Here is a 26,557-nt window from a genome sequence, read left to right as displayed (position 1 = left end):
TACTTACGTATAAATTCTCCCACTCCAGCATTGTTGCTCTGATGCTCCCCATACAGTGCTGCACAACTAGCGTCATATCGACATACTTGGCCACTGTAGCCAATATGGCATTTTCCCCCATTGCCCCTGTAGCGAGCCCCGAAGGAGCCAGTGCAGAGGATTGGAGTGGTAGTGGCCCTGATGAAGTGCTTTGTCACTGTGTACTCCCTCAGGCCATTGCTCCCTGGGGATCGGTGTAGTGGAAATCTAGTATTGAAGCATGAGACCAGAATTAAATCTGTAAAAGTCTTCTTACTAAGTGCAACATAGAACTTCACATTTTAAATGCAATCTTTTGGCACCAGTAAGGATTATGGAGGCAGGTTGCAATAGCTGTAATTTAACATTTAGCTCTTGCTGGCCTAGTAATGTTCCGGGTGATGGGTGTCTTAGCCGTAGTCCCTCACCTCAGAGCAGTGTCTTCCAATGCTGATTTAGCTTTTCACTCTGCTGTCTTCTTATTGATTTTCTTGAGGGAGACTATAACTGTATTTCACTTTGGAGAATCTTCTATAGGAGCAGGAGCTCAGACGTGTGCTTCCTTCCTCCTCTGTAGCTCAACAGGAACTCCCCCTCCTAGCAGGAAGCAGGACCAGTCCACTCCTACCAAGAGGGGAGGAACAGGGTGGTTAGCCCTGTTCTTGTCAACATTGCCATCCGCTCCTTATTGGTAGATATGGGCATATGTACATAATACATAACATTTAAAAAAGAAATTTCTACCAGAGCAGAAGTATGAACCAATAAGGCAGGAGGTGTGTCTCAGACTACCTGTAGGTACTGTAGTAAACCGCAATCACAGCTCTTCCCTAATAGAGCTGGGCTAAAAAACAGCAGGATCTGAGTAAAATGCTGACTTATCATTTTTGGCTGGAGAATTGCTTTAAACATATACTACCCATCATATGTTTGTTAGCATCCCCCACCAGCCTAAATGTGCCGTGGGGAGGTGCAGCCAGAAGTTCAAGCGAATCTGTAACCTAGGCAACAGTACAAGAGACGTCCAGATTCATACAGTTGCTTAGGCTACAGGACCACCCTATCGCTTGGCTGCGTTTCCCTCGGGCATGAATAAACACAGAAATGGGGGAGCACTTTAATTGTGATTATGAAATCAACGTCCCTAGCCAGAGAGGAAAACCTGAATGATAATAGCCACCTATATGTATGGCGAAACCAAGCAGTGACTTTGAGCAAGCAATGTGACACGAGCTTACAAAAGTTTCTTGTATTGGATCTGTATTATGTTTTATTATTTTATTTTGTCTTTTGGATTTTATAGTGAAAAGTAACTAAACATGAAAGACTTACGTTGGTTATATATATACATAATCTTCTCTAGTAATGCCATCTGTGGTCATGGCCTTGCTAATAAGCATTAGCAACACAGCAGCGTAATCTAAGATTAGGCTTAAGAAATGCATGAGAATTGTCCAGGATGACGAATGTATCTTCTTGAGAATTTGACATTTTAACAGACCTGGAACAGACCTGTAGCTTCTTTTTTTGCAGCTGTGATATCTAGGCAAATCTAGGTTTTTAGTATACAACATTTGCATAGTTTTTGCCAGGAAATTTACAGTTTACTCAAGAAAGACTTATGATTTGCAAACTAAATCAATCATCATTATGACTTGACACTTTCTGGAAATCCTGAGCAAGTCAAACCAGAATGTGGAAAATGCTGAAGAACGTTAATTTCTTCTTGGAGTCTATGACCTCTGAAGCTGCTCTGCTCCTTTTGTCCATGGATTTGTGAGCATAAAAAAAAAAAAAAGAGAAAAAGCCGGCCACTCCTGCTCCAGGCCTCCCATTGGGAATACTAGGCCATCATCAGCATAGGGAACATTTCAGAATGATTGCATACATTCATTGCTTGCCCGCAGACCCTATGGTGGGCTGCCTACACAGAGTCAAGTGGCAGGCCTACTGCGATGAGGAAGAACAGGAACTCATTCCTATCTCCACTTTTAAAATGGGAAATTCTGCCACCAAGAAGCATAGAAGGAAAAAGTTGTACACCGAAGAAGAAAAAGAGTTCTGGCCAAGTAAGATCATAATCTATTGAATTCATGGTATGCAGTGGACACATGGAATGTATGTGCAACCTAAACGTTGTAATCTTAGATAATATCATATGAAATAACTGTTAGATAATATTTGGTTCTTCCTGATACAGTGCTATTAATCTGAATATGGAGGTATATAGAAATGTAGTAGGAGTTTGTTTTTACTTTTGGAGATAGATAGAGAGTAAGATGATAGATAGAAAGATAGATAGATAGATATGTGATAGATAGATATGAGATAGATAGATAGATATGAGATAGATAGATAGAAAGATATGAGAGAGATAGATAGATAGATAGATAGATAGATAGATAGATATGAGATAGATAGATAGATAGATAGATAGATAGATATGAGATAGATAGATAGAAAGATATGAGAGAGAGATAGCTAGATAGATATGAGATAGATAGATATGAGATAGATAGATAGATAGATAGATATGAGAAAGATATGAGATATATAGATAGATAGATAGATAGATAGATAGATAGGAGATAGATAGATATAAGATGAGATAGAGATAGCTAGAAGATAAATTGAAATTAGATGATAGATAGATAACTTATGTTGGCAGCTCTAAATATTACTCACATTAAAATGTGAGTATTCTGAAGATTGAGGGCTGACTCCAATATCCGTTCACAGCTGAGATGGGGAGGAGGAGGAGGAGGAGGGGTAACTGAATGTGCTCAGCTGGCTGTAAGGTGCTCTCTTTATGTGCACTGCTCTCTAATATATATCCTGCTGCTCCACAGTTGATGCTTAGGAAAGCATGAGAGCAACCTGCTTGTAGGATAAACATCCTCTCCACAGTAACCTGCTGGGCTGGTGGCACCAGTCTCAGAAATAATGGTCAAGTCGAGAAGAGCTCATGACTGTTATGACATTTGTCTTTTCTTGGTAATAATTCAGTTTCAATGAAAAGAAACCTTCCACCAACTTTACAGTTGCCTCTTGCAGCCACCTCCCTAAAGATCTTTACTCTGTTGCCCCTATAATAACGCTTATGGATGTTGCCTACTAAAAGTTGGAAAACCTAACGTCCTGGACAGACAAGTCCACCCACTTTCACTTTTCCTTTGAAGCTGAATTGTTTTCAGCAGGGATACCCAAGGCTTATTCTTTGGAGGCATGCTTGAATCTCTCCCCATATTTCACCTTGGTGCAGCATATGAATTAGAATGGAATGAATGGGGATTTTGGGCACAATGGCTATTGACGTGCCTCTATTTGGTGAGACTTTGAGCACTATTCACTGTGCCTCTGACCATAGTCAAAGATTTGACCACAATCACACAAACATTCCTGTATTTTTACTATGATCAATGGAAGTGACATTAACAGTTAATGAGTGCGATTCATTTTTAGGTAGATCTGATACATGTTCTGACCAATGGAATTAATTTTCATAATTTTGTAACCACATATAGGCATATGCTGATGATAATTTCAAGTTACCTATGGCCAGTATGGCAGCACATGTGGCAATACTGTGACTATGTTTTATTATGCATTGTAGGTACTTTGCTTGTTTTGTGCGTATTGTATAGTTTAATTTACAGGCCAAATGTTATTCACTGCAATTAAAAATCAGCTCATTAAGGCAACTGTTCCTTGTGAGCTCATTACATCAGATTTCAATGCATTACCTATCTTTCATCTTCCCAGCTGCTTCCCATCCTTAATTGTCTCTAGAGACCTCCAAAGCTGGATTTTGAGTCCATTGAAAGGTTTAACGGTATGAGGGACTGGAATCATCAAGATTTATCAACAGCGATAAAACATTGCCTTTTTAATACCTTTATTAAGACCCTTAAATATACCTTTTTATGGAAATCATCAACATAATCTTCTAATAATATAATCTTATATCTTAATAATTAATAGTAGAATTTTTCTGTATGTTCTGATCAAGAAAATCAATATGATTGATCAGTTTAAAAAAATCTAATTTTAAATTAGATCTGATATCATAGATCATAACACACGGGGCTTATGTTCCCTCAAACTAGTCCATGTCACAATATACAGTTCTGTCTGTTAAATTTGGAGTACCGCACACCGTTATTGCTGGTGCCAGCAAGGACTTGCTAGTCGTACTCTAGTATTAGAAAATTGCAGCACACAGTTTTTTTCTTTGCCGTAAAGTCACGTTTTTATGGTATTTCATCATATAACAATCATGATCCAGTGCAATTACAGGTCGTATAGGGCAGTCATGTACAAATCAATATGGCGACCAGACATTTCGGCCTGTCAGGGCCTTCTTCAGCGGTCTATAATCTAGAACAAAGCGATATATACTTCTGTGAGCGGTAGGATACATGCATAAAGATGAAAAAACAAAAATCAAAGAATTTTTTTGAAAAACAGGAATCAGGACATAATGAACAGACACAGAGGGATAAAGGGACTAAAAACAGGGGACAGCTTGTTGGAGTCCCGGAGTGAACAGAATGGCATAAACAAACACGGTATAAGAATTGAAATAATGCCATGGTAATATACATTGTAGCGGTCTAGTTTGTCATGGTGAGTATAGAGACCTTACAGATATCCCCCATGGTTGGGCCAATATAACTGCAGTGATGGTATACAAACGGGCCCTGTGGTGGTCTAGTTGAAATGGCAGAGATATCAGGAATAGTAGCTAAATGGACATATCAGTAAGCCATGTATAGGTCAGGAGGATCGGAAGATATCATATCATTCATATAGTTAAGTCTTAAAATCAGGTGGTGGAAAAATTATTTGGGCGGCAAGGGGTTAACACTGCTGCTGGTATTTACCTGTGGCTGGCTTCCTGTCATAAATGGCGCTGGATACTGGGCCGTGTATCCATGAGCGCGCCCTTATAACTGTGAGGGCCGCCGGGAACTCTGGTCACGTGCGGCGCGAGTCAAGCGACACGGGCGGAGCCGACGTGCGTTCCGACGTGCGCTCCCCTGTTTTTAGTCCCTTTATCCCTGTGTGTCTGTTCATTATGTCCTGATTCCTGTTTTTCAAAAAAATTATTTTATTTTTGTTTTTTCATCTTTATGCATGTATCCTACCGGTCACAGAAGTATATATCGCTTTGTTCTAGATTATAGACCGCTGAAGAAGGCCCTGACAGGCCAAAATGTCCAGTCGCCATATTGATTTGTACATGACTGCCCTATACGTCCTGTAATTGCACTGGATCATGATTGTTATATGATGAAATACCATTAAAACGTAACTTTACGGCTGCAATTTCCTAATACAATATACAGCTCTGACTGTCTGTTCAAGTCAAGAGATGACAAGGTCTCAAACACAATTAAAAAGGCGTTCATAATATCAATGAATGCTACATGTTTTTACGGCAATTGTCTTTGCCATAAAGTATTGAACGCTATCATAAACATTCATGTATATCATGAAAAATGATCATTTGCTGACAGGTCACTGATGGCTCATTGATCCACTAAGAATTTAAGGCTCCTCCCCACCCCCACTCCAGGAACAGCTTTCTTTGTTGCTTGTGCTCTATGAATGTCATTGACATCTTAGAATTTAGGACCAATATACTCCATTTCCTTTACGGCTGTTAGTAAATCACGACATAAACCCCTATATGTGAATATATATTAATAAGTACAGGTGGTAGTCGTAGTCATGGCAGATTATTGTAAGATGTTTCACATATGGACCAATTTATTAGTTACATATATATTCTGTAGTGTTGAGCGAATCGAAGTATCCGAAATGGACTTCAATCGGAATTTCAGGGAAAATTCTATTTGCCAAGGAGCCAGATTTCCTGGCTTCGTGGTAAGAAATACATTTTCCCTGAAATGGCAGTAAAAAATAAAAAAAAAATACTCACCTTATCCATTTAAATGCAAAGAGGCTGCCACGGCCATCTTGATTGAAGATCTTGCATGAAATCTCGCGCATGGTGAAGTATGACGTCACCATGCCAGCCAGCGTGATGACATCATCATGCTCCACGAGAGAACTTCAATCAAGATGGCCGTGGCGGCCTCTTCGCGTTCAAATGTATAAGGTGAGTATTTTTTTTTACCAATTAATCCCTGAAAGCCATCATTTTTTATCTCGGATGCCACGATCGGCAATAAACGCGGCATCTGAGGGGTTCAATGACAGGGGGCGGCGCAATCGCCATTCCCCATCATTGCGCCCGCTACTCACAAAGACATGTGCTTTGTGACAAAGCAATTCATCACAAAGTGAATTTCTTTGTGAAATTTGGCAAAGCAGCCAAATTGAAGTTTTCGAAACTTCGCACATCTATAATTCGCTCATCTGTTATATGGTGTCAGAGGGAACAATGTACATTTTTCTGTTGGATTCTGAATTTAGAGGCATGCATAGGTACAGTAGAGCCTCATAGACTTCTATGGCGAGTGTCATAGACTTCTGTGGCAACTCTGTACACCTTGGAGGCTTAGAGCAGTCCTGGGTATGAGGCCTATGTGGCTCCTGGGCATGAGGCCTATGTGGCTCCTAGGCATGAGGCCTATGTGGCTCCTGGGCATGAGGCCTATGTGGCTCCTAGGCATGAGGCCTATGTGGCTCCTAGGCATGAGGCCTATGTGGCTCCACTGATTTGAAGTGCTTGATAGTGCTCAAGGAAGAAGAAATTGAAAGAAAGTATGATCACCTAATACCACCTATTTTATGTCTTCAACTGCATATACATAGTTGTCGTAGTAATAAGTGCAAATTCTGTGTGTGAACGCTATACTTTTCTTTTTACCAAGCTCTCTTTATGGTTACCTGCTGGAAAGTTTACAGTAGATGTTTTGTATTCCTGCAGAAATGGGGCAGATGTATGAAAACTGGTGTTAGAAATGCCAATCTCAGTATAAAATCCTTCAGCACAAAATGCGTCAAATTTATTAAGAGGCACAGGTCTGTTAATAGATTTGGTGCATCTCCAGTCAATCCGTGTGCTAGACTGTAATTTACGCCAGTGCTTGTCGCGAAGCAGAAGGTCATGCTCCTCTCGCTAAGCCCCATTTTAAATTGTGAAATTATGACATGCGTCATAATTGCAGCTTTTTTTACACCGCAGAAATATTGGATAACTGTCCCCATTAGTATTTTGCAGCCATAATTCCGCTTTTTACACCTGTTCTCAGATTGTAATAGTAATGCGGACAGTATACACCTGTACAGCTAACATACAAAGGCTCCCTTTTCTCCAGTGACGGTTTCACTCAACAGAAACTGGCTAGACCGGTGCACTTTCTATACCTTCATTTTCAGAGCTTCCTGGCCTTTCTCCGCGAGTCCTTTATTTGATTGTGTAGCAGTAGGCATTTAAATATTTGATCTGTTTTTGTTGATTGCATGAAGGTAAGCATTATCCTTGGTATCAGTCAATGGGCATATTGTCTGCATAGACATAGAAACCTGTTTAATCAGGAGTGGTGCAACCATGTTTTACAAATTCAAAAGACCTTCTCATAAAGACCTGGGACCTATGAATTAAACAAGGTATGTACTATTATGCCGCGTTTACACACCTACAATACATGTGGGAAAGGTGAAAAAGTTGAATACTTTATTTTTCTGTCATATTATTACTCCTCTACTGTGACCCCATGTCAACACCTCCTGCTCTATACTCTGGCAGTTAATTGTTGTCATAGGGACATAGTATGTGGATACCAATCATGATCTCCATCCTCACCCAGCGTTCATGTTAGCTTATTTACCTGTTGTGTGGACCGTTGAATCAGAGGTTTCAATAAGGCCTCCTTCCCACACATTTTGTACAGTGTTTTTAAAGGTCATGAACACCTTCGGGAAAATATTTTATAGTTGCTTTTGACTCATTTTGCTCTAAAAATCTATTTCATGTGGTCTTCTTTAGCCCCAATACATGGGTTAAAAATCATTCTGTTTGCAGAGTATCACTTCTCAGTCCCATCAGCTGACTGCTCTTGCGAAGCCTTATCTTTGATCGCTTGACCTCACAAACATTCATTTAAGCCATATTCTTATCTGTTTTATAAGTTTTATATACTAAGTGTTTATGAGCTTGGGAGATCAGAGATAAGGCTCCACATGAGCCATCAGCTGACAGGACTGAGAAGTTATACAGGACTGAGAAGTGAACAGACTGATTTTTAACCCCTGTATATATAGACAGCTGAAAATTTTTAATAAAGCCATTCATAAACATGAATTTCAAGCATGTTTCAAGGCATCCTTAAAGGGGTTTCCGGGTTCAGAGCTGAACCCGGACATACCCCCATTTTCACACAGGCAGCCCCCTGATATGAGCAGGACAAGGGCTGTTTTATATTTTTATACTGCTAGGCTGAGGCTTCTTCCCATGGAGAGCCCGGTACATGACCGTATCTCCAAACAAAAAGCCTTTGCCCTGCACGATCCAGCGCAGGGCAAAGATGACATCATATCCGGAGGGCTGCCTTGGTGAAAATGGGGATATGTCTGGGTTTAACTCTGAACCCAGACAATCCTTTAACAAGACAGAAAACTGTAGCTACTCTGCAGCATTATTTCTTTCCTTCACTTAGTTACTATTTTTTAGTCATGTAAAAAAAAAAAAATACGATTATCTTACTTTCTCAGTGTCACACGCAGGCATATGATAATGTTATCAAAAAACTCTTCATATCTCAGCTTCCTTGACCACTATAAATGTATAGGAATGGATATTGGGGTTATTTTATGTTACCCCAAATTTTTAGGTTCTGAGCTGTGTTCAGCTTTAAACAATTGACCTTCTAATAAGTGACGCTTTAGGAATCCAGTTAGTTGAGCATACCGTGTTTTGGCAGAACATATTTTATGTTGTTAGCCCATACAATGTCTATCCTTGCAAGACCAATCATGAATATTGTATGTCTGTGAAGACTTGTTATATCCATGAATGAGTATGGGATCATTTCTTGTGGTCACCAGAGGACAATTCACACGCATAGCTGCAAGTTTATCATGGAAAATTAAGGTCAATAAATTATCATAAGTGAAGAAACAAGGCGTATTAATGGTGTCATCGTGCATAAGAAGACTTCGGTGTTGAACTTCACAGAAAAGTTATCCAAGCTTGATGAGGCAGGAAATGCAAGTTACCTCAGACAGGGAATTGGAGACACCAACACTGATCATTGTAAAACACTAGGGCCCTCAGTTAGAAAAACTCATTCTCTGAGAATAATTGGCCTTGTTGCCCGTTACAACCAACTCTTCTTGGTTCTTATGGGCGGCAAGGACATGTTTTCTTTGAGACAGAGGACATGTGAAATCCTATAAGCTTCTAAAAGTGTCAGATGCCCTCCCATTGTACAATCATTTTGTGACAAAAAAAAAGTTTAAAGCCAGTCAATTAAACTTAAAGATTATTGGTCATCCATGAAGAGACAATACATGATGAAAATGGCTGCTTGCACCTTGTCAGTGGGGTTACTATACAGGTACTTTCTTGTATCTAAAAGTTTCCTTGTTTAAAGGGAAACTATCATCAACATTATGCTGTACTCATAAACAGAAGACTTTCCGTAGGAGAAAACTGTCAATCGGGAGCAGGTCGGTGGAGGAAGTGTGAGCTCTTGAATAAGCTGGACTCTTCTCTGGTAGCCTGTGACTCTTCTCTGGCACCAGGGGCAGACTAGGGAATTAAAGTGACCCTAGAAAAAAAAAAACTAAAAGTGGCCCCATGCTGATGTGGGTCCAGATTGACAGAAGGTGGGCCAATACAAGTAGGCGAGATCAGCAATACCATAACGCTAAATACTTTCCTATTATAACCATATACCACAGTGCATACCAATATATTGCCCCAAAAACTGTCCCTGTGTGGTGACCATAAATGTATGCCATTTATTGTCCTCCTCCAGTTGTCTCTAAGATACAGAGCAGGGGGTTTAGGAGATGAGATGTGGCCACAACTGTTGAATTCAGGAGGGCATGTGTGGTCGCTGGCTTGGTACATGAGAACCTGATTCTCAAAGCCAGCGGAAGAGAGGATGGCTTGGGTGGCGCCCTGGGCATCGGTCCACCGGAAATTTTTTCGGTAGGGTCTATGGCCAATCAGCCCTTACCTGGCACATGTTATATAGTAAGTGCTCTGCAAATGCATGACATTCCCATATGAGTGACAGACCTAAAGTGGTGTCTGTACCTACTTTATGTTGCTGTCAGTGAGCGCAGCATAAAGGTGATGACAGGTTCCCTTTAAATAGAACCTGTCATGTCCTCACAGAACTTCAATAGGCTACATACCTTTGCAACCAAAACCATCACTGACTATAGCGGTATTCTTCTTTTAGATCTACTTTCTCCCATTCTACCTTTATCATTGCCATTATTTTGGTACCTGACTATAGTGAATTGTCATGTGGGCGGTCTCCAGTGCTCATTGTCCATGGTTGAGGGGATGTTGTAGGTGGCCTACCATGTTTGCACAGCTACTTCTTTGGAAGTTATGAAACCAGCCTTGAACACTTGATCTTATATCTGTATTCCTGCATATGAAATTGGAGGCATATGCAGTTAGGAGGTAGAGTAAGGCCTTATATTGCCTTACTCTACCTTATAAAGCCTTATATTGCTGCCATATTATAGCTCTGTAAAATTTGGAGGCTGCATTGGACCTAAGGGTACGGTAATTAAAAAGCCAAATCAATGTAGAAGGTCTAAAAGAATGGCATAATCCTAATTCTTATGTAATGAATCAGCAATTATTATTTTTATATTCCCAATGCAATTTTGTTTATGGAGGACACTTTAATGTACATATACCCTAAATACTAAGCTGTTTAATATTTTTATGTATGTGCTACCTCTTCAAATGTGTGTTGGAGATGCAGCATTGTACTGACTTTTAAAGCATTAAAGACTTAAATTCCCTCTTCCCGGTTTGAAAGAATGTATTATTTTCAGCATACACTGAAGGTGGTTTTCCCATTCACCTAAATCATGCCCCCTGACTCCGAGACAATAGTCTTACCCACAACACTTGTGAATGTGAAGGAATTGACAAGTGGTTCTTTGCTTCTGTATTCTGTGCATGTGCGCCTCACATCTCTTCAAGAATGCTGACTGGTGGATATTAACATGTGAATAAAGGGTCCGTGCATGTGAACAGCCCAATTCTTCTCTGTGTCAAAGAGCTCAGCTGTACAGGGTACAAACCCAGCCAGTGGTCCACAGCACATTCCTCCGCTCTGGAGCGCTGCCCGCTATCAATAGTTAGGAATCGGGGTTTTCTCAATTTCTTAACAGGTCAATAAGTATAACACATACAGTAGACACATTTATATTATCTATCTATCTATCTATCTATCTATCTATCTATCTATCTATCTATCTATCTATCATATCTATCTATCTATCTATTTCATCTATCTATTATCTATCTATCTCATATCTATCTATCTATCTATCTATCTATCTATCTATCTATCTATCTATCATATTTATTATATCTATCTATCTATCTTATTTATTATATCTATCTATCTATCTATCTATCTATTATCTATCTATCTCATATCTATATATTATCTATCTATCTATCTATCTATCTATTATCTATCTATCTCATATCTATCTATCTATCCTATTTATTATATCTATCTATCTATCTTATTTATTATATCTATCTATCTATCTATCTATCTCATATCTATCTATCTATCCTATTTATTATATCTATCTATCTATCTATCTATCTTATTTATTATATCTATCTATCTATCTATCATCTATCTATCTATCTATCTATCTATCCTATTTATTATATCTATCTATCAATCTATCTATCTATCTATCTATCTATCTATCTATCTATCTATCTATCTATCTATCTATCTATCTATCTATCTGTCTCATATCTATCTATCTATCTATCTATCTATTATCTGTCTCACATCTATCTATCTATCTATCTATTTATCTTCTATTTATCTATCACAGTATCTATCTATCTATCTATCTATCTATCTATCTATCTATCTATCTATCTATTATCTATCTCATGTCTATTTTCTTCCTTTCTTGCTGGAGTCCTCTCCTGCATAACGGAAACCGTACGGATCCGTTTTGCAGCCCATAGACTTCTATTATGACGAAATGAATAACGGAATGCCTCTACAGGCATTCCGTTATGCATTCCATCATGGAATTGCGTTATAGTCCGTGGTAACGGAATCCATAACGCAATTCTGCTTTTACCACCAAACGAAGCGTGAACGGATTTTTTAATATGAAATTCGCTCATCCCGATCTATAATAAGCATGTTAATTCAATTTTGCATTCTGTTGGAAATTGATTATTGCATGATTTTGCATCGCTGTTTCATATCAGACTGATAAACATATATACGCCACGTCTTATTCTGCATGTTGTAAGGCAGATCTTGTCATTTACAGCAGCCCAAGCCAATTATATATATATAATATGTATGGTGATTGTCAGATCCGCAATGACATACATGCATGTTGATATCCGTGTGTTTACCGCATCCGTATGTCCGTTCTGCAAAAAGATAGAACACATATTTTTCCACAGATTTTAAACCCCATTCATTTGTAATATATTGACTTTGTTGCAGGTTACACACTGATAACCCAAAGTACAATCATTAAAGTGTAAAACTCAGCACTTGGATATGGTCATCGGCATGCGCTGTGTTGTAAATCATCATAAGTATTCCTAGAAGAAAGCTTGGCCTTCATGGATCACACTGTCTCACACAAATAGTGGCTTTCCCGTAGTTTAAGCGTCATGTTTCTCCAGTGCTTATTGATAAATGAATGCTGAACTCTGTTTTCCGTGTGGAAATAGGCCTCTTATTTCCTGAGATGGTTTTCAGGTCCATGTCCTCTAGGTGGCAGAATTCCGCTTCTCATCACTTTGAGCTGAGGAGTTTTTCAGGGCATCCATCCTGATAAGCTCCAGTAAGGATGAAGTTTATACATGGATTTCATTTTAAGTGGAAATGTAAACACTACAATCATATAAGAGAATGAATGCATATGGGAACATAAATATTCTTTACCCTACAGTCAGTGGGAAGGCTGGGCTTGGAGATACATTTTAGGCCTTCAGAGTGAGTAGTAAATAATATAACTTGATATTTTCATTGACATCCGATCTTTGATGATTGAGCTATTTCTTCTTTTCATTTTTTTAAAATTCCAGATATATTAGAATTTCCATATTTTTTTTCCTGCGGACACTTTTCCTGAAGTGACAAAAGGAAATGCAGCCTTATTGGTTGTCACTTTTGAATTAGCTTCTCAGCACCTAAATTGTTGCATTTTGGATGATTTAACAACATACATTTGCACAATATATGGCAAGTAAAAACTATTTCTGTTCCTTGAAAAAAATAGACATATACACTAATCAGCGATAACACTAAAACCACTGACAAGGTGAAGTAAATGACACAGATTGTCTTGTGACCATGGCATCTGTCATGGGGTTGGATATATTTGCCACATGTAATAGACAGCAAGTGAATAGTCAGTTCTTGATGTTGATATGTTGGAATCAAGAAAAACGGGCGGATGTAAAAGGCCCTTTGCACGGGCTGAGAATCTTAAAGATAATCGCTAACGAGCATTCATAGGAAAGATAGTTGGTGATTATATGGCAGTGTAAATGTACCGCAACGATTACCCGATAAATGAGCGAAATGCTCCTTTATTGGGTAAGCTACTCATTTGTGCGTACACAAAAATTATTTGCCGGCAGCAGATCGTGCTGTGTTAACACGATCTGGTGTTGGCAAACAAGTCAGTATGGGGAAGAGAGATGGCATTAATGATCGCTCCTCCACATACTCTGGAGGAGATCACAGCATGTAAATGAAGGGGTCTCCTCCACCATTGAGCAGCAGATTGTCGGGAAGGAACGCTCCCTTCCCGATAATCTGCTTCTCTGTCGTCCCATGTAAAGTGTAAAGGGACCTTAAGAATCGGAGTGACATTTACAAAGGCTAGTTTGTGATGGTTAGAAAATTGGGTCAAGAGCATCCCCGTAATGGCAGGTCTTGTGGGGTGTGCCTAGTAGGTTGTGGTTAGTACCCCCCAAAAGTGGTACAAGAAAGGACAACTGGTGTACAGTTGATACAGTCATGGGCAACCAAGCCACATTGAACCATGTGTAAAGTGAAGGTTACCTCTTTAGGTCTGATCCCACAAAGAGCGGAAGAATTTCATGTTGGATGTGACAGAAAGATGTTAGAACACAGTGCATCACAGCTTGCTTGGCAAAGTCACCTATTGTGGACATATATACATCAGAATCAGAATGAGACCATGAAGTAACGGCCTGATCTGATAAAGCATGCTTGATGGGTCAATGCTGCTTTGGAGTTAGGAGGGAGAACTACACAATGTTAGGCAGGTTTGTTTTAGTATTATCGGCGTTTAACTCTATACCCTAAAAATTATGTGAATAGAGCCTAAAGGCCCCTTTACACAGGGCAACGATTGGGGCATTATCAAAAAGGAACATTCCTAAGGGCTTGTTCACACGAACGTGTGAAGCCCATGCCCGTGCTGTGGACCGCAAATCCACTTGAATGGGTCCGCGATCCGTCCGTTCCGCAAAAAGATAGAGCAAGTTCTATCTTTTTGCGGGGCGGAGGCACTTCGTAGTGATTCCGTAGTTGTTCCGTTCCGTGCTTCCGTTCCGAATCTTCAGATTTGCGGACCCATTGAAGTGATCAGGTCCGCATCCATGATGTGGAATGCACACGGAACGGTGCCCGTGTATTGCGGATCCACAAATGCAACGGGCAACACACGTTCGTGTGAATGAGCCCTAAAGGTGGCACCAATCACTGTGCCCTGTGGAAGCCGGGATGATTACTGCGTGTAAATGCAGCTCTGCTGAAAATCAGGAACTTATCAGGAATAAACGGTCCGTTCGTTTAGTCAGCCCATGTAAAAGGGCTTTAAGTGTCATGTGACCAGACAGTAAAGTAAAGACATGTAGACATCATACTTTCAATACCAGGTAGGTCCACATACCAAATGCATACTAAAACAAGAATTTGGAGTATCTGGGAAAACCGTATACCTTTGTATGTGTCAGAGTTGCAGACTGTTTTCTATATGCTGACACGGCTCTGCAGGCCATCTGACATGCTGGAGAGAGCAGATGGTAGTCTGGTATTTAAAGATGGTATTAAAAGTGCATCCTCGGACAGTGCTGCTTCTTTACACGAGCTCATATCTATATATTTATTTCTATAAAATTGTATATATTGGTTCACTATGTAGCATCTCCTTTGCTTTACTCTACAAGATAGGTGCACAGTGTTTATGGAGCCCGTCTGTTCTCCACACCTCAGGAACACTGGTGACAGAAGACCTCCTAAAAGCATGCAGGGAGCAGATGGTTGCCTAATCAGATTAAATTATTAAGCGAGCAGTCCTAGAGAGGAGATAGGAGCATTGCTGAAAAAATGTGCAGGACAGAGAAGTTTGTTAGATGCCTTGTTGTCATCACTTGTGCAGAAGACTAGTCCTGACTGGAGCTTTCTGTGGTCTAGCCACGTATAAGCAAATGAGCTAATGACTGGAGAAACGCTTCCAGTGCTATGCAATGGTTTAGTAGAGTCAAGTATCCCCTCTGGACAAGACCTGTTCGGTATAGCTGGTGAATCTGGAATATGACATGTAGCTACCATGTTTCAAATAACAAATTATTGTGTTGCATTTTATGTATTTTAGCTTATTGTATATACACCATACATCAGGAGTGGTCCCTGGTCTCCCAGGAATCGGTTGGCAACATGCATATTGGCCAAGATTTACTAATGTGTCTGTGCCTAAAATATGCCTAAAAAGTGGTGCAAATTGTCGCAACTGGGGTTTCTACACTTTGTTTCTGACTTGTTTGAAAAGGTGGTAGGCTTATCAGAAAGGGAAGAGCTTCATAGGGAAGGGGGCATGGCCTTAGATGCGCCATTTTGCACAGCACATCCGGTGTAAAATTCTTTCTCACAGTTATCTATCCAATAGTTGGTATAGAGCTAGACAAAAGTGTCTATCCCTGCACCACATTTATCATCCAGTCGGAGCCCCTATGATAAATCTGGTGCGGGTCTAGACAGGCCAAGTTCACATCACCGTTTAGCTTTCCGTTCCTCTGATCTATCAGAAGAAAGAAAAAAAAGTATTCGTTATTTTGAGCATCAGTTATGATCAGTTTTCATCAGTTTGTGTCACTTCCATCAGAGATCAGTTATCTTTGATGAGAGAAAAAATCCTGAAAAAGTACATTTTTTTCCATCAAAAATAACTGATCTCTGATGGAAGTGACACAGACTGATGCAAAATGATCCATTTGTTTTTCTGTTCTTCTGATGGATCAGAAGAAAGGAAAGATAAACGATGATGAGAACTTGGCCTAAATTTACACCATTTATAGGATTAGTAAATCTGGGCTACTGTTTCCATTTATATCATGGCTGGACCAATTTACAGTAGGTGCACAGGACTCTTTTAGGTCTACTATTTAGGGTTACTGTAACTACGTCATTGGTTTAACATGAATGGTGCTAGACTGCAGTATCCGGCAAAGCCTGTGTACAATAGAGGCGCTGTTTTTGTTAGAAAGCAGGCATGTTCTTATAATCTCACACAACTCTTTTAAATAGATTCCCTGACTCACGTTTTCCATTTTATGTTTTCACATTTGAACAGAAAAAATGTAAGTGTGACAATTTACCGTACATTAAAGATTTGGCTATTCCCACTTACCCCATTATGGTCTCTTTCAGCTTCCAGTACACATTTGTTTTATGTAGATCATACACCATGTTCTTGTTTTTGGAATTTGATGACAATGTGTAGCCAGGTTTATCACCGTTGCTGAAAGAGGAATATAATGAAGAATATCTGCATGTTCAGTGGAGGCAGGTGGAAGCTGGTGGCAGGTGTCTCTGCTCGTACACGTCATGTGTCAAGATATTCTATATTTATAATGAGCATCAAGCTGTCTCCCAGTTAGCAGATTGTTTTGTACAAACTGTATATCTTGGGACAAGGGTGCTAAAACCTCATTGATTTTCTGTGTCTAAGGGCTGAACGTTCATTCACACTGATTGCTACATTGATTTTTTTTCCATCAGTTGGAATCAAACAAACATTCCCTGGATTAAATTATTTTTTCCTGTTGTCAGACCTCCTACTTTACACTTCACTAATCTTCACACACAGATATATGCTAAAATGTATGCTTCACCTACATCCACAATACAGGCCTTACTATAACTGCTAATACCCAAGGTTGACTGAGCAGGTCCTCCATCCATCTGATATAGACAATGAAGCCTACCTGACAATGGAACGGATTACTTGGGACACCGAGGTACTGCATAGGTGGGGTGTTTCGTGTTTTACCTATTTCACGTGCGCACAAATCTAACCTTATATTTCAAAACATAGTTTTATTTTCACACAAGTTCTTTATTTCATCAAGAACTAAATATACCTATTGTATGAAGCCTGATCTCCTCATGGACTCTCAGCCATTTTTCTTCAGAATTGTGTAAATTCCGGACAGGACACAGGTTCTTCCAGGAATTGCTTGCCACATTACATTGACATGTGTAGCCATGGGCATGGGCCATATTAAAACACATATATGAGTGATCTGAGGTGGTCTTATGTTCAATAAACGTATGTAATAAACACAGTCCCTGGAGAACAGCTATATCATAGGGTCAATTTTCTATATCACAATGGCACCATATTTGAGGTGTTGGTTGGTGACTGTCATTTGCATGTCTATGTTGGCTTCTGACACACTCCACCCCTTGCTGATGTCTCTTTGTTTGTGAGTGTGACATGGGAATCAGACATAATTTGGTCTTTTAAATGCAGTTGTTTGTTTTTCTCCAATTGCCCAGTGTTTGCTAGGAAGCAATATATGCTTCTTACATGGAGGTTACATGCAGTAGCTGTTGTGTCCAAACCGTGGGGGATTTCACATCCTGTGAAACCTGTAACAGAATGTACTAAATGTAGAAAAAAAGACCTGGATTGTACGTCTACATTATACTTTGAGCTATAGCTGCTAAGGGACATTGATAAAGATGAATATGAGGTTCTTTGTGTATTTTTTTATGAAAATGTATAGCCCTACCCAACGCATCACAGTGGCCTCTTTCGAGTAAGTCCCTATGCTAAATTGGAGCGCCACATGGAGACTGCCACAACACAGTACCTGTAGCAAGAAGCGAGACCCAACAGCACCCCTGCTGCCAGGCTAAGCCTCCATGATGTCCCAGATGTGCTCAATTGGATTCAGGTCTGGGGAATGGGCGGGCCAGTCCATAGCATCAATGCCTTCGTCTTGCAGGAACTGCTGACACACTCCAGCCACATGAGGTCTAGCATTGTCTTGCATTAGGAGGAACCCAGGGCCAACCGCACCAGCATATGGTCTCACAAGGGGTCTGAGGATCTCATCTTGGTACCTAATGGCAGTCAGGCTACCTCTGGCGAGCACATGGAGGGCTGTGCGGCCCTCCAAAGAAATGCCACCCCACACCATTACTGGCCCAATGCCAAACCGGTCATGCTGGAGGATGTTGCAGGCAGCAGAACATTCTCCACAGCGTCTCCAGACTCTGTCACATCTGTTACATGTGCTCAGTGTGAACCACATCTGTGAAGAGCACAGGGCGCCAGTGGCGAATTTGCCAATCTTGGTGTTCTCTGTCAAATGACAAACGTCCTGCATGGTGTTGGGCTGTAAGCACAACCCCCACCTGTGGACGTCGGGCCCTCATATCACCCTCATGGAGTCTGTTTCTGACCGTTTGAGCAGACACATGCACATTTGTGGCCTGCTGGAGGTCATTTTGCAGGGCTCTGGCAGTGCTCCTCCTGTTCCTCCTTGCACAAAGGCGGAGGTAGCGGTCCTGCTGCTGGGTTGTTGCCCTCCTACGGCCTCCTCCACGTCTCCTGATGTACTGGCCTGTCTCCTGGTAGCGCCTCCATGCTCTGGACACTACGCTGACAGACACAGCAAACCTTCTTGCCAGAGCTCGCATTGATGTGCCATCCTGGATAAGCTGCACTACCTGAGCCACTTGTGTGGGTTCTAGACTCCGTCTCATGCTACCACTAGAGTGAAAGCACCGCCAGCATTCAAAAGTGACCAAAACATCAGCCAGGAAGCATAGGAACTGAGAAGTGGTCTGTGGTTACCACCTGCAGAACCACTCCTTTATTGGGGGTGTCTTGCTAGTTGCCTATAATTTCCACCTGTTGTCTATCCCATTTGCACAACACATATGTGAAATGGATTGTCACTCAGTGTTGCTTCCTAAGTGGACAGTTTGATTTCACAGAAGTGTGATTGACTGGGAGTTACATTGTGTTGTTTAAGTGTTCCCTTTATTTTTTTGAGCAGTGTATATTCTCTCTAAATTGGAATGTGTTGGGGAAGAACCTCTTTATTGTTGGAACCATTTGATGATAGTGTGGCACCTCTGCCAGGGCTGTAATTCCATTGACATTTAAAGGACACATTATCTTTCCTGTGCCCTTTGTTAATTAAACACAGCTCAGATCAAATTGGAGCACAATGTAATTTTCATCTGTGACGTGACCACCCTGTGGCTGCCTGTGTACAATCAATTACGATACGCAAAAAGGCAGATATCAATCTGTATACAGTGAGCATTAGTGATGGGCATATCATGTGCTGTAAGTTCGCTAGACTATCAGCATAGGACGCGTGACAGTTTAAAGAGGACCTTTCACCAGAGGAAAGCCTCTAAACTAACTATACAGAGGTGTAGAGCGGCGCCCAGGGATCCCCCTGCACTTACTGTTATCCCCGGGCACCGCTCCGTTCGCCCGGTACAGCCTCCGGTATGTAAGGAGTTAGGCTCCACCCATTTGATCCTGCCGGCGTCTTCTTCTCCTATGCTGTAGCGCTGGCCAATGGCAGCGCTCAGCTCATAGTCAGGCTATGAGCTGAGCGCTGCCATTGGCCAGCGCTACAGCATAGGAGAAGAGGACGCCGGCAGGATCAAATGGGTGGAGCCTAACTCCTTACATACCGGAGGCTGTACCGGGCGAACGGAGCGGCGCCCGGGGATAACAGTAAGTGCAGGGGGATCCCTGGGCGCCGCTCTACACCTCTGTATAGTTAGTTTAGAGGCTTTCCTCTGGTGAAAGGTCCTCTTTAAGAACCAGATCTCAAGAGAATTGTTTCTCATGGCACTTGGAAATTATTTGAGTTCACAAATGTCTTTTCTGTTAACAAAGGTTTAAGATTTTGTCAGAATGAATGTAATTATTAGAAGATAAAGAGAGTCTCTACTGTGGACAATCTCTTGTAAGAATCCCCAACAATCAACGGATCATCGGCTATCCAGCTCTAACAATCAATTGAAAAATGTGGAGGAACCCAGCAGTAAGTCTTCAGTTTTCCTGCAGTGGCATTGCAGGTGATTATACATCACACAGCATCAGGGGTGGACTGGCCGTATAACTTATAGAGAAATTTCTCTGGGCGCCGCCCAAGCCCACCTCACGCCCACTGGCCAGGTACATGACGATCTGATGTTCCCAGCATTAATCAATTCTAGGAACATCAGGTACTTATGAACTTGGCCAGCAGCTACAATTGTCCTCAAGAAATTCAACTTTGTCACTGTCCTTGGTTTGGTGATAGGCCAGTATTTTATGCTTCACTGTGGTATTTGGTTTAGTAGTGAGGTATTTTGTGCTGCCCTACGATATTGCTGGTCTCACCTTCTTCTGTTGTCCCTGCCTACTTGTGGATTTTGTCAATTTGAACTCGCCTACAACTTGGAGCCACTTTTATTTTTTTCCAAGGCCACTTTAAGTTCCCAGTCCGTCCCTGTACAGCATATACTTTATAGGGTTCCCATTAAAAGCAAGAGTGCCTTTAATGTAGCTAATAGATGAAGGCAGAAGGCCTAGATTATTATTATGATATGACCATATGTTCCGGTTTTTTATGAAGTTTTTGAAGCCAGAATGATGTGTGGATCATAAAAGGAGAGTTGAGGACCGATACTACTTCTCTTTTTTTAAACCACTCCAGGTTTTGGCTACAGAAACTGTGTAACAAAGCTGAACGAGTGGCTGTACCCTGTACTTGTCACCTATCTACAGGATAGGTGATAAAATTTATAATTAACCAGTGTCCAACCACAAAAACGGGTCCCCAAGTCCCCTGTTGGAATAGAATGTTAGTACATATGCATGATCACAGCTCCATTCACTTCTATGGGGCTGACAGATATTGTGCACTGTATTTGGGAATCCCATAGACAGTGAATGGAACGTTTGCCACTTAATTAACACAGGAGAATTGGAGACCCCGATTCTCCCACAGGTCAGACCCTCAGCAATTATACATCACCTATACTGTGGATCGGTAGTAAAGTTAATGGAAAACAAATACTTTTAAGTCAAATTTGAAAAAGGTTATAAAAAAATGTAAAAAAATTGAATGGCCTTGTCTCATAACAACAACCTTAGTCCATATGCCCTATAGATGGGTCCTCCTCACTTTGCTTAGGCCTCTATAAACTTTGATAGAGCAGTTTTTGGACTCATCCTGTCCATGCATGGTTGGCCATTCATAAATCTATAGTCAGACGTAGCTTCGTGTGATGATAAAAGCTGATTATTAAGTGTTAAAGGGACACTTCCACCAGAAAGGGTTATTCTTTTTAAAACTCAATATTCAAATAAACCAATTTTCGATGGTAACATCCCTTTAAGCTCTCCATAGACTTGAGAAAATACTTGTCTAGCTGACAGCTAATTCTCTGAGTTCCCCTATATACATGTACTGTATGCTTGACTCAGCCAAGCATGCATGTATTTCCAGTAGAAAAGGGGGAAAGCCATTGCCAGACACCTCTGGCAGCGGCTTCTCTCTGAAAACAAAAGTATCGGGCAAGTTGAAATCTAACATGTCTGACCCTTCTCCCACTCTCCAGATTGTCACACATCAGATGGTTGGCCGATCTTGCTGAAATTGGCAGGTTCGGCCCATGTACCTCTAAAGGGTATGGCCAGCTTTAGAGATTCTGGGTCCGTCCGAAACATTTTTCCTAAGAACCATGTACTGGGCAGTGTAAATGTCCACACAAGCAGCATTTACATTTACCATTGCCACTGCAGACAGTTGCTATGCATGCAAAATCAAGTTTGATCAGTGATTAACATCAGTTCTATCACTGATCAAACATCATTGATCTTTTTCAGTTTTGGATACAATTGTTTGGAAACTAACAAATCATAATGGTAATGGCCCAGTGTAAATAAATCTTAAAGGCGACTATATATCTTTACTGCTGCAGTCTTGTGAATTGGTTCTGCATGTGCATGCTGATAAGTATTCCAGTGTCTCCTTATCGGCCTCTTCCTCTCACTGCCGTCCCTGTGAGTTGTCATTTGTTGGAGGCATGAGATGGTCCACAATTAATCTAAACAGGGGGGTTTATGTGAAAGCGGTCTTTGTCAGACCTGTGACATTTGTGATAAGGAGGCAGATGAATGAGCCGAGCACCCATTGCATAAGATGCCGTTCAGGGTGGGAATTAAGCTAAAGCAATGTAGGTTATTTTTTTCCAGCCGTTTCTAATTTTATTTATATTGTATTTAGTTGAGCTAATTTATACTGTATATTGTATTAGTGGAGCAACACAAATCTTGCCTTTCTTTGCCACGGAGATCATCTGACCTTTTATGAATTGCTGTTGCTATGAATGTAAGGTGTGCGTGTACATAGCAACCTGCTGGATCTCCTTCTGACGGCAATGTTTCTGGGTCAATTATCATTTTAATATAGGCCGGCTGCAGGCATCCTGTGTGTGATTGTGGAAGTGTTTGTCCCAGATGGCTGCATTGAACAGGTCATGCGGAAATGTGAAATGTGAATGTAGGAGAGGGGTGATGGGTGGTAGAAGGGAAATGTATATGACATTACCAATGCAATCAGGCAGTGGCACCATTAAATATTCACATGCAGTCTTCAGAACAGAACACTTGATGATTTCTGTGTCTGTGGTGATAAATACGTTTATTTCTAGTCGTTGCACAATTTGGGGGAAAAAAATGTTAGACTTGTTTCAGAGTTGTTCTGATGCTACCATTATGGTATTTATCATTAGTCTTACATACTTGATACCATTGGATATATTTTCTATGGGGTAAATATTTGTGCATAACTTGTCTTAAGGGACGTATTTTTATAATAAATACATATAAGGATGTACATCTATCTGGACAAAATTGTTAGTGCATATGGCCAATCTAATCTAGTCTACACCTCTAATTCTAGTATAGCATGTGACTAAAAGAGATTATTTTATACTTCGACTTGATAAGAATATGGTGTCTTCTTTCAAGTTGTATCCCTCTTCCCAGTGAGTGGCAGATGCATCTATGTAAACTCTTATTTGATAGGAAACAAAAGCCTCAATTATTCCAGGATGTTCAGCTATGCACCAAATACCTTGCACTTGCCATAACGGATCTACTGGATTGACCTTGTGCCCTCTCTTTATTTTTGTCTAGGAAGCCATCACATATAAAATGTCTGAGTGTCACAGACATAGATGGCCGACCCCAACCACAACTAAATGTGTTGACTAAGCGTTGACTAAGCTTTACTAAAATTGCAATTCAGTGGCTTTTATTAAATCGTTTTTAACATTGGTTAAAATAAAATGTTCAAAAAAGTTGCTGGAGGTTCTTTGTATCAAGTCTCCAAAAAAATGCACTGTGGTCTTTACATCCAGTGTTAGCTTCCATTTAATTACAGGTATATTTATGGACATAGTTAATTTAGAAATCTAAGCATAAATGTCAAGTAGAATATTTGAGGGTTTTTCTTAGTTTTTGTAATTTCAAAAAGAAGCAAAATTCATAAAATTGCATATTGTAAATGTTAAAGGAGTTCTTTTTCTTTGTAAAATTGGGTCAGAACTGGTGAAATCGATCTTCTCTCTTTTCATCTGAGGAATTTGAAGACAATGCACCTGCTTGTTTAGCACCATACATTACTTTATATGTTTTTAACATAACAAGCAGTAAGGTTCTCCTAAAACTAGTCTTTGAAGGAAATCAATTTTCTAAGACGACTATACTCTATCATTAGCAAAGAACAAAAGTAATGTAAATGATAGCTGCATGGCAAAATAGAATCAACAAACAAATAGTCAGCAATCATCTCTTTACAGCCCTACAGAGCAGACAAAGTGCTGCTGCTGCTTTCAGAGCATGGGTTTCAGGGAGGTAGGGGGCGGTGTGTTTGAATAACAATAGCTGAAAGCCAATACTGCCCCTTTCAGAGTGCTGAGCCCTGTGCTGAGCTCTGGAACTTCAGTAGCTAACACAGGCAATTGAGCTGAAAGAGCTCTGGGGATGGTGGAAAGGTGGGGGAGAGTGAAGAGGAGATGACAAGAGATGGGGGGTTTCGTCGCAATGAGGCAGAAAGTCTGAAACGCAAGTCTTGGCTAAGGTCCTCACACACAAGCATCTTTCCCCCACATCTGCTCTTGTGACTTGGAGATTATACTATGGAAAAGGACTCTCAGGGTCAAGGCTTACCAGCAAGTTTTAGGCTGTGATGCTACAACTGTAAAGGATCATCAGTGGAAGCTTGTGGACACAGCACTTTGAGGCACCTGCAAGTTGTTTATGGGCTTTGAACTTTGAAGCTCATCAAAAATGGTTGTGTTTATCAACACTAAGCTGAAGTCACTCATCAGTCTCTTCAAGAAGAAGAGTAAGTATTGCTGATAAAATGTGATTTGGCGAGGAACTTTTTAGAAGACTATAAATAATGTATGTGTCTTTGTCTAGTGAATAAGATTCTTTTTCAGGTGATGTTTGGAAGGAATATGCATGGAGGCAAAGCAGATTCACATCACTTACTGTCAGTGTCATGTGTTTGCTCCACCTTGCGCTTGTCTAATTTTACCTTAATTTTTCACATGATACATGTTTCAGTGTTAAAATCTTTGGGTCCTTGCTTATCAGATTAAATGTCAGTGTAATGCATTTATGTGTTAGATCTTTTTGTTAGCGTTTTAACACGCCTTTTTATTGTGTTTGGCTTGTGTAAAGATATTTGCCTTTATTGGCCAGGCTATGTTGTATTTTGCTCACACTTTCAAAAAAAGGCTGATCACATTAAATTTTGATTTACAGTTACCTGATTTTGCATGTGGACACCAATGGTCTACCTAAATATACATGATTCACCAAATGTGCTGAGGCTTTCAGTGAAATCTCTTGTTTTAATAGTGAATGTCTTTTTCAGAGCTGGGCTTCTAGATTGTAAAGTATACTCCATAGAGATACCGAATAGATGAAATTAATTTGCAGGCTTTGCTCCAACCTCTCAGCGTGTCCATGAAAAGCTTTGTTGAATTAGAATTTGTAATGCAGCTAGCTTAGCCAAGAGATCTGTTTGGAGAACCTCCCTTAGCACAAGTTAGTGAACAATAGAGCTCCTAGCAGAATGCTACCAAAGGCTTTGCTGACAATGAGCACTTGCTGCAGAGTTGTCACTATGGTTCAGTGAAATATCAGAGAGGGTTGAACAAATACTTCACATCATCATGAATGTGCTTACTGATGATATCTTGAATTTTATTTGAGATCTTCAAAGAAGCATAGACTAAGATCACAGTCTTGGGGGTTGTTTTGGTGAACTGTAAAGGCATCTGTGGGTTTATAGCCATTTAAGCCCCTGGGTACCAGGGGGCAAGTGTCACTGTACAAAAGATATATCAAATTCCACCTGGTTGTGCTGGTCACCCATAGATAACCTACATAATAAGGAAAAACAGGTTATTTTATATGCTAATTTAATAATTTTTGTGGAATCAAATTGATTTACCATAAAAGCTATGTGCAGTAACCTATAGAATTTATGGAGTGTGTATATATCAGTCATCTAATGAGTATAATTAACTGGAAGATAAAGAAGAAAGACAGATTCAGTGGAGGAATTTATCATGAAGTCCGTTTTTGCTTGAGTCTGCTTCGGCATAATTTGCGCTGAATTTATCAAACGTCTCACGTGTTTTTTAAATTTGGTTAATCTTTAAACCTACAATTTTTGTCTAGAAATGCTGCTCGTTTTTCTACTAATGGAGTCAGCTTGTGACTTTTTAAAAAAAAATTGGCAGCGATAAATTTGAAATGAAACTAATTAACATAGCTAACCACACCCACCTTCCCACCCACTGGAGTGGTGTAAAATTCAAAAAGTTGCTATATTTTTGCTCAAGAAAGACCAAGAAGTCGTAACGTCTTATACTGTGAATTTTTTAAGCCGGATTTTTGGAGTCAGGGTGTGATACATTCCCCCAATGTCAAGAGAAACCTGTTGTTATAGTATGCTTGCAATTTCCAAGTCTTTATTTGTAGTAGGCTTGCATGTAAC

General features: G+C 40.3%; 1 protein-coding gene across 5 annotated transcripts in view; it reads left to right on the top strand.

The window, feature by feature from the left end:
* Positions 1-26,557, top strand: part of NHSL1 (NHS like 1) — a 229,931-nt gene that overhangs the window by 145,207 nt on the left and 58,167 nt on the right. Inside the window, exon 1 of one of the 5 annotated variants that reach the window (XM_040429216.1) lies at positions 1,999-2,087. The exons of 3 other annotated variants lie outside the window; for them this stretch is intronic. In XM_040429216.1, the coding sequence (XP_040285150.1) occupies positions 2,015-2,087 (73 nt within the window). In that variant the 5' untranslated portion in view covers positions 1,999-2,014. Of the gene's footprint in view, positions 1-1,998; positions 2,088-24,216; positions 24,890-26,557 lie in introns of those variants that run through there. One more of the 5 variants, XM_040429218.1, reaches the window with a different exon arrangement.

This window comes from Bufo bufo, chromosome 4 (genome assembly GCF_905171765.1).
Source record: "Bufo bufo chromosome 4, aBufBuf1.1, whole genome shotgun sequence".
NCBI classification, from domain to species: domain Eukaryota; kingdom Metazoa; phylum Chordata; class Amphibia; order Anura; family Bufonidae; genus Bufo; species Bufo bufo.
This window is presented reverse-complemented; position numbering and strand designations above follow the sequence as displayed.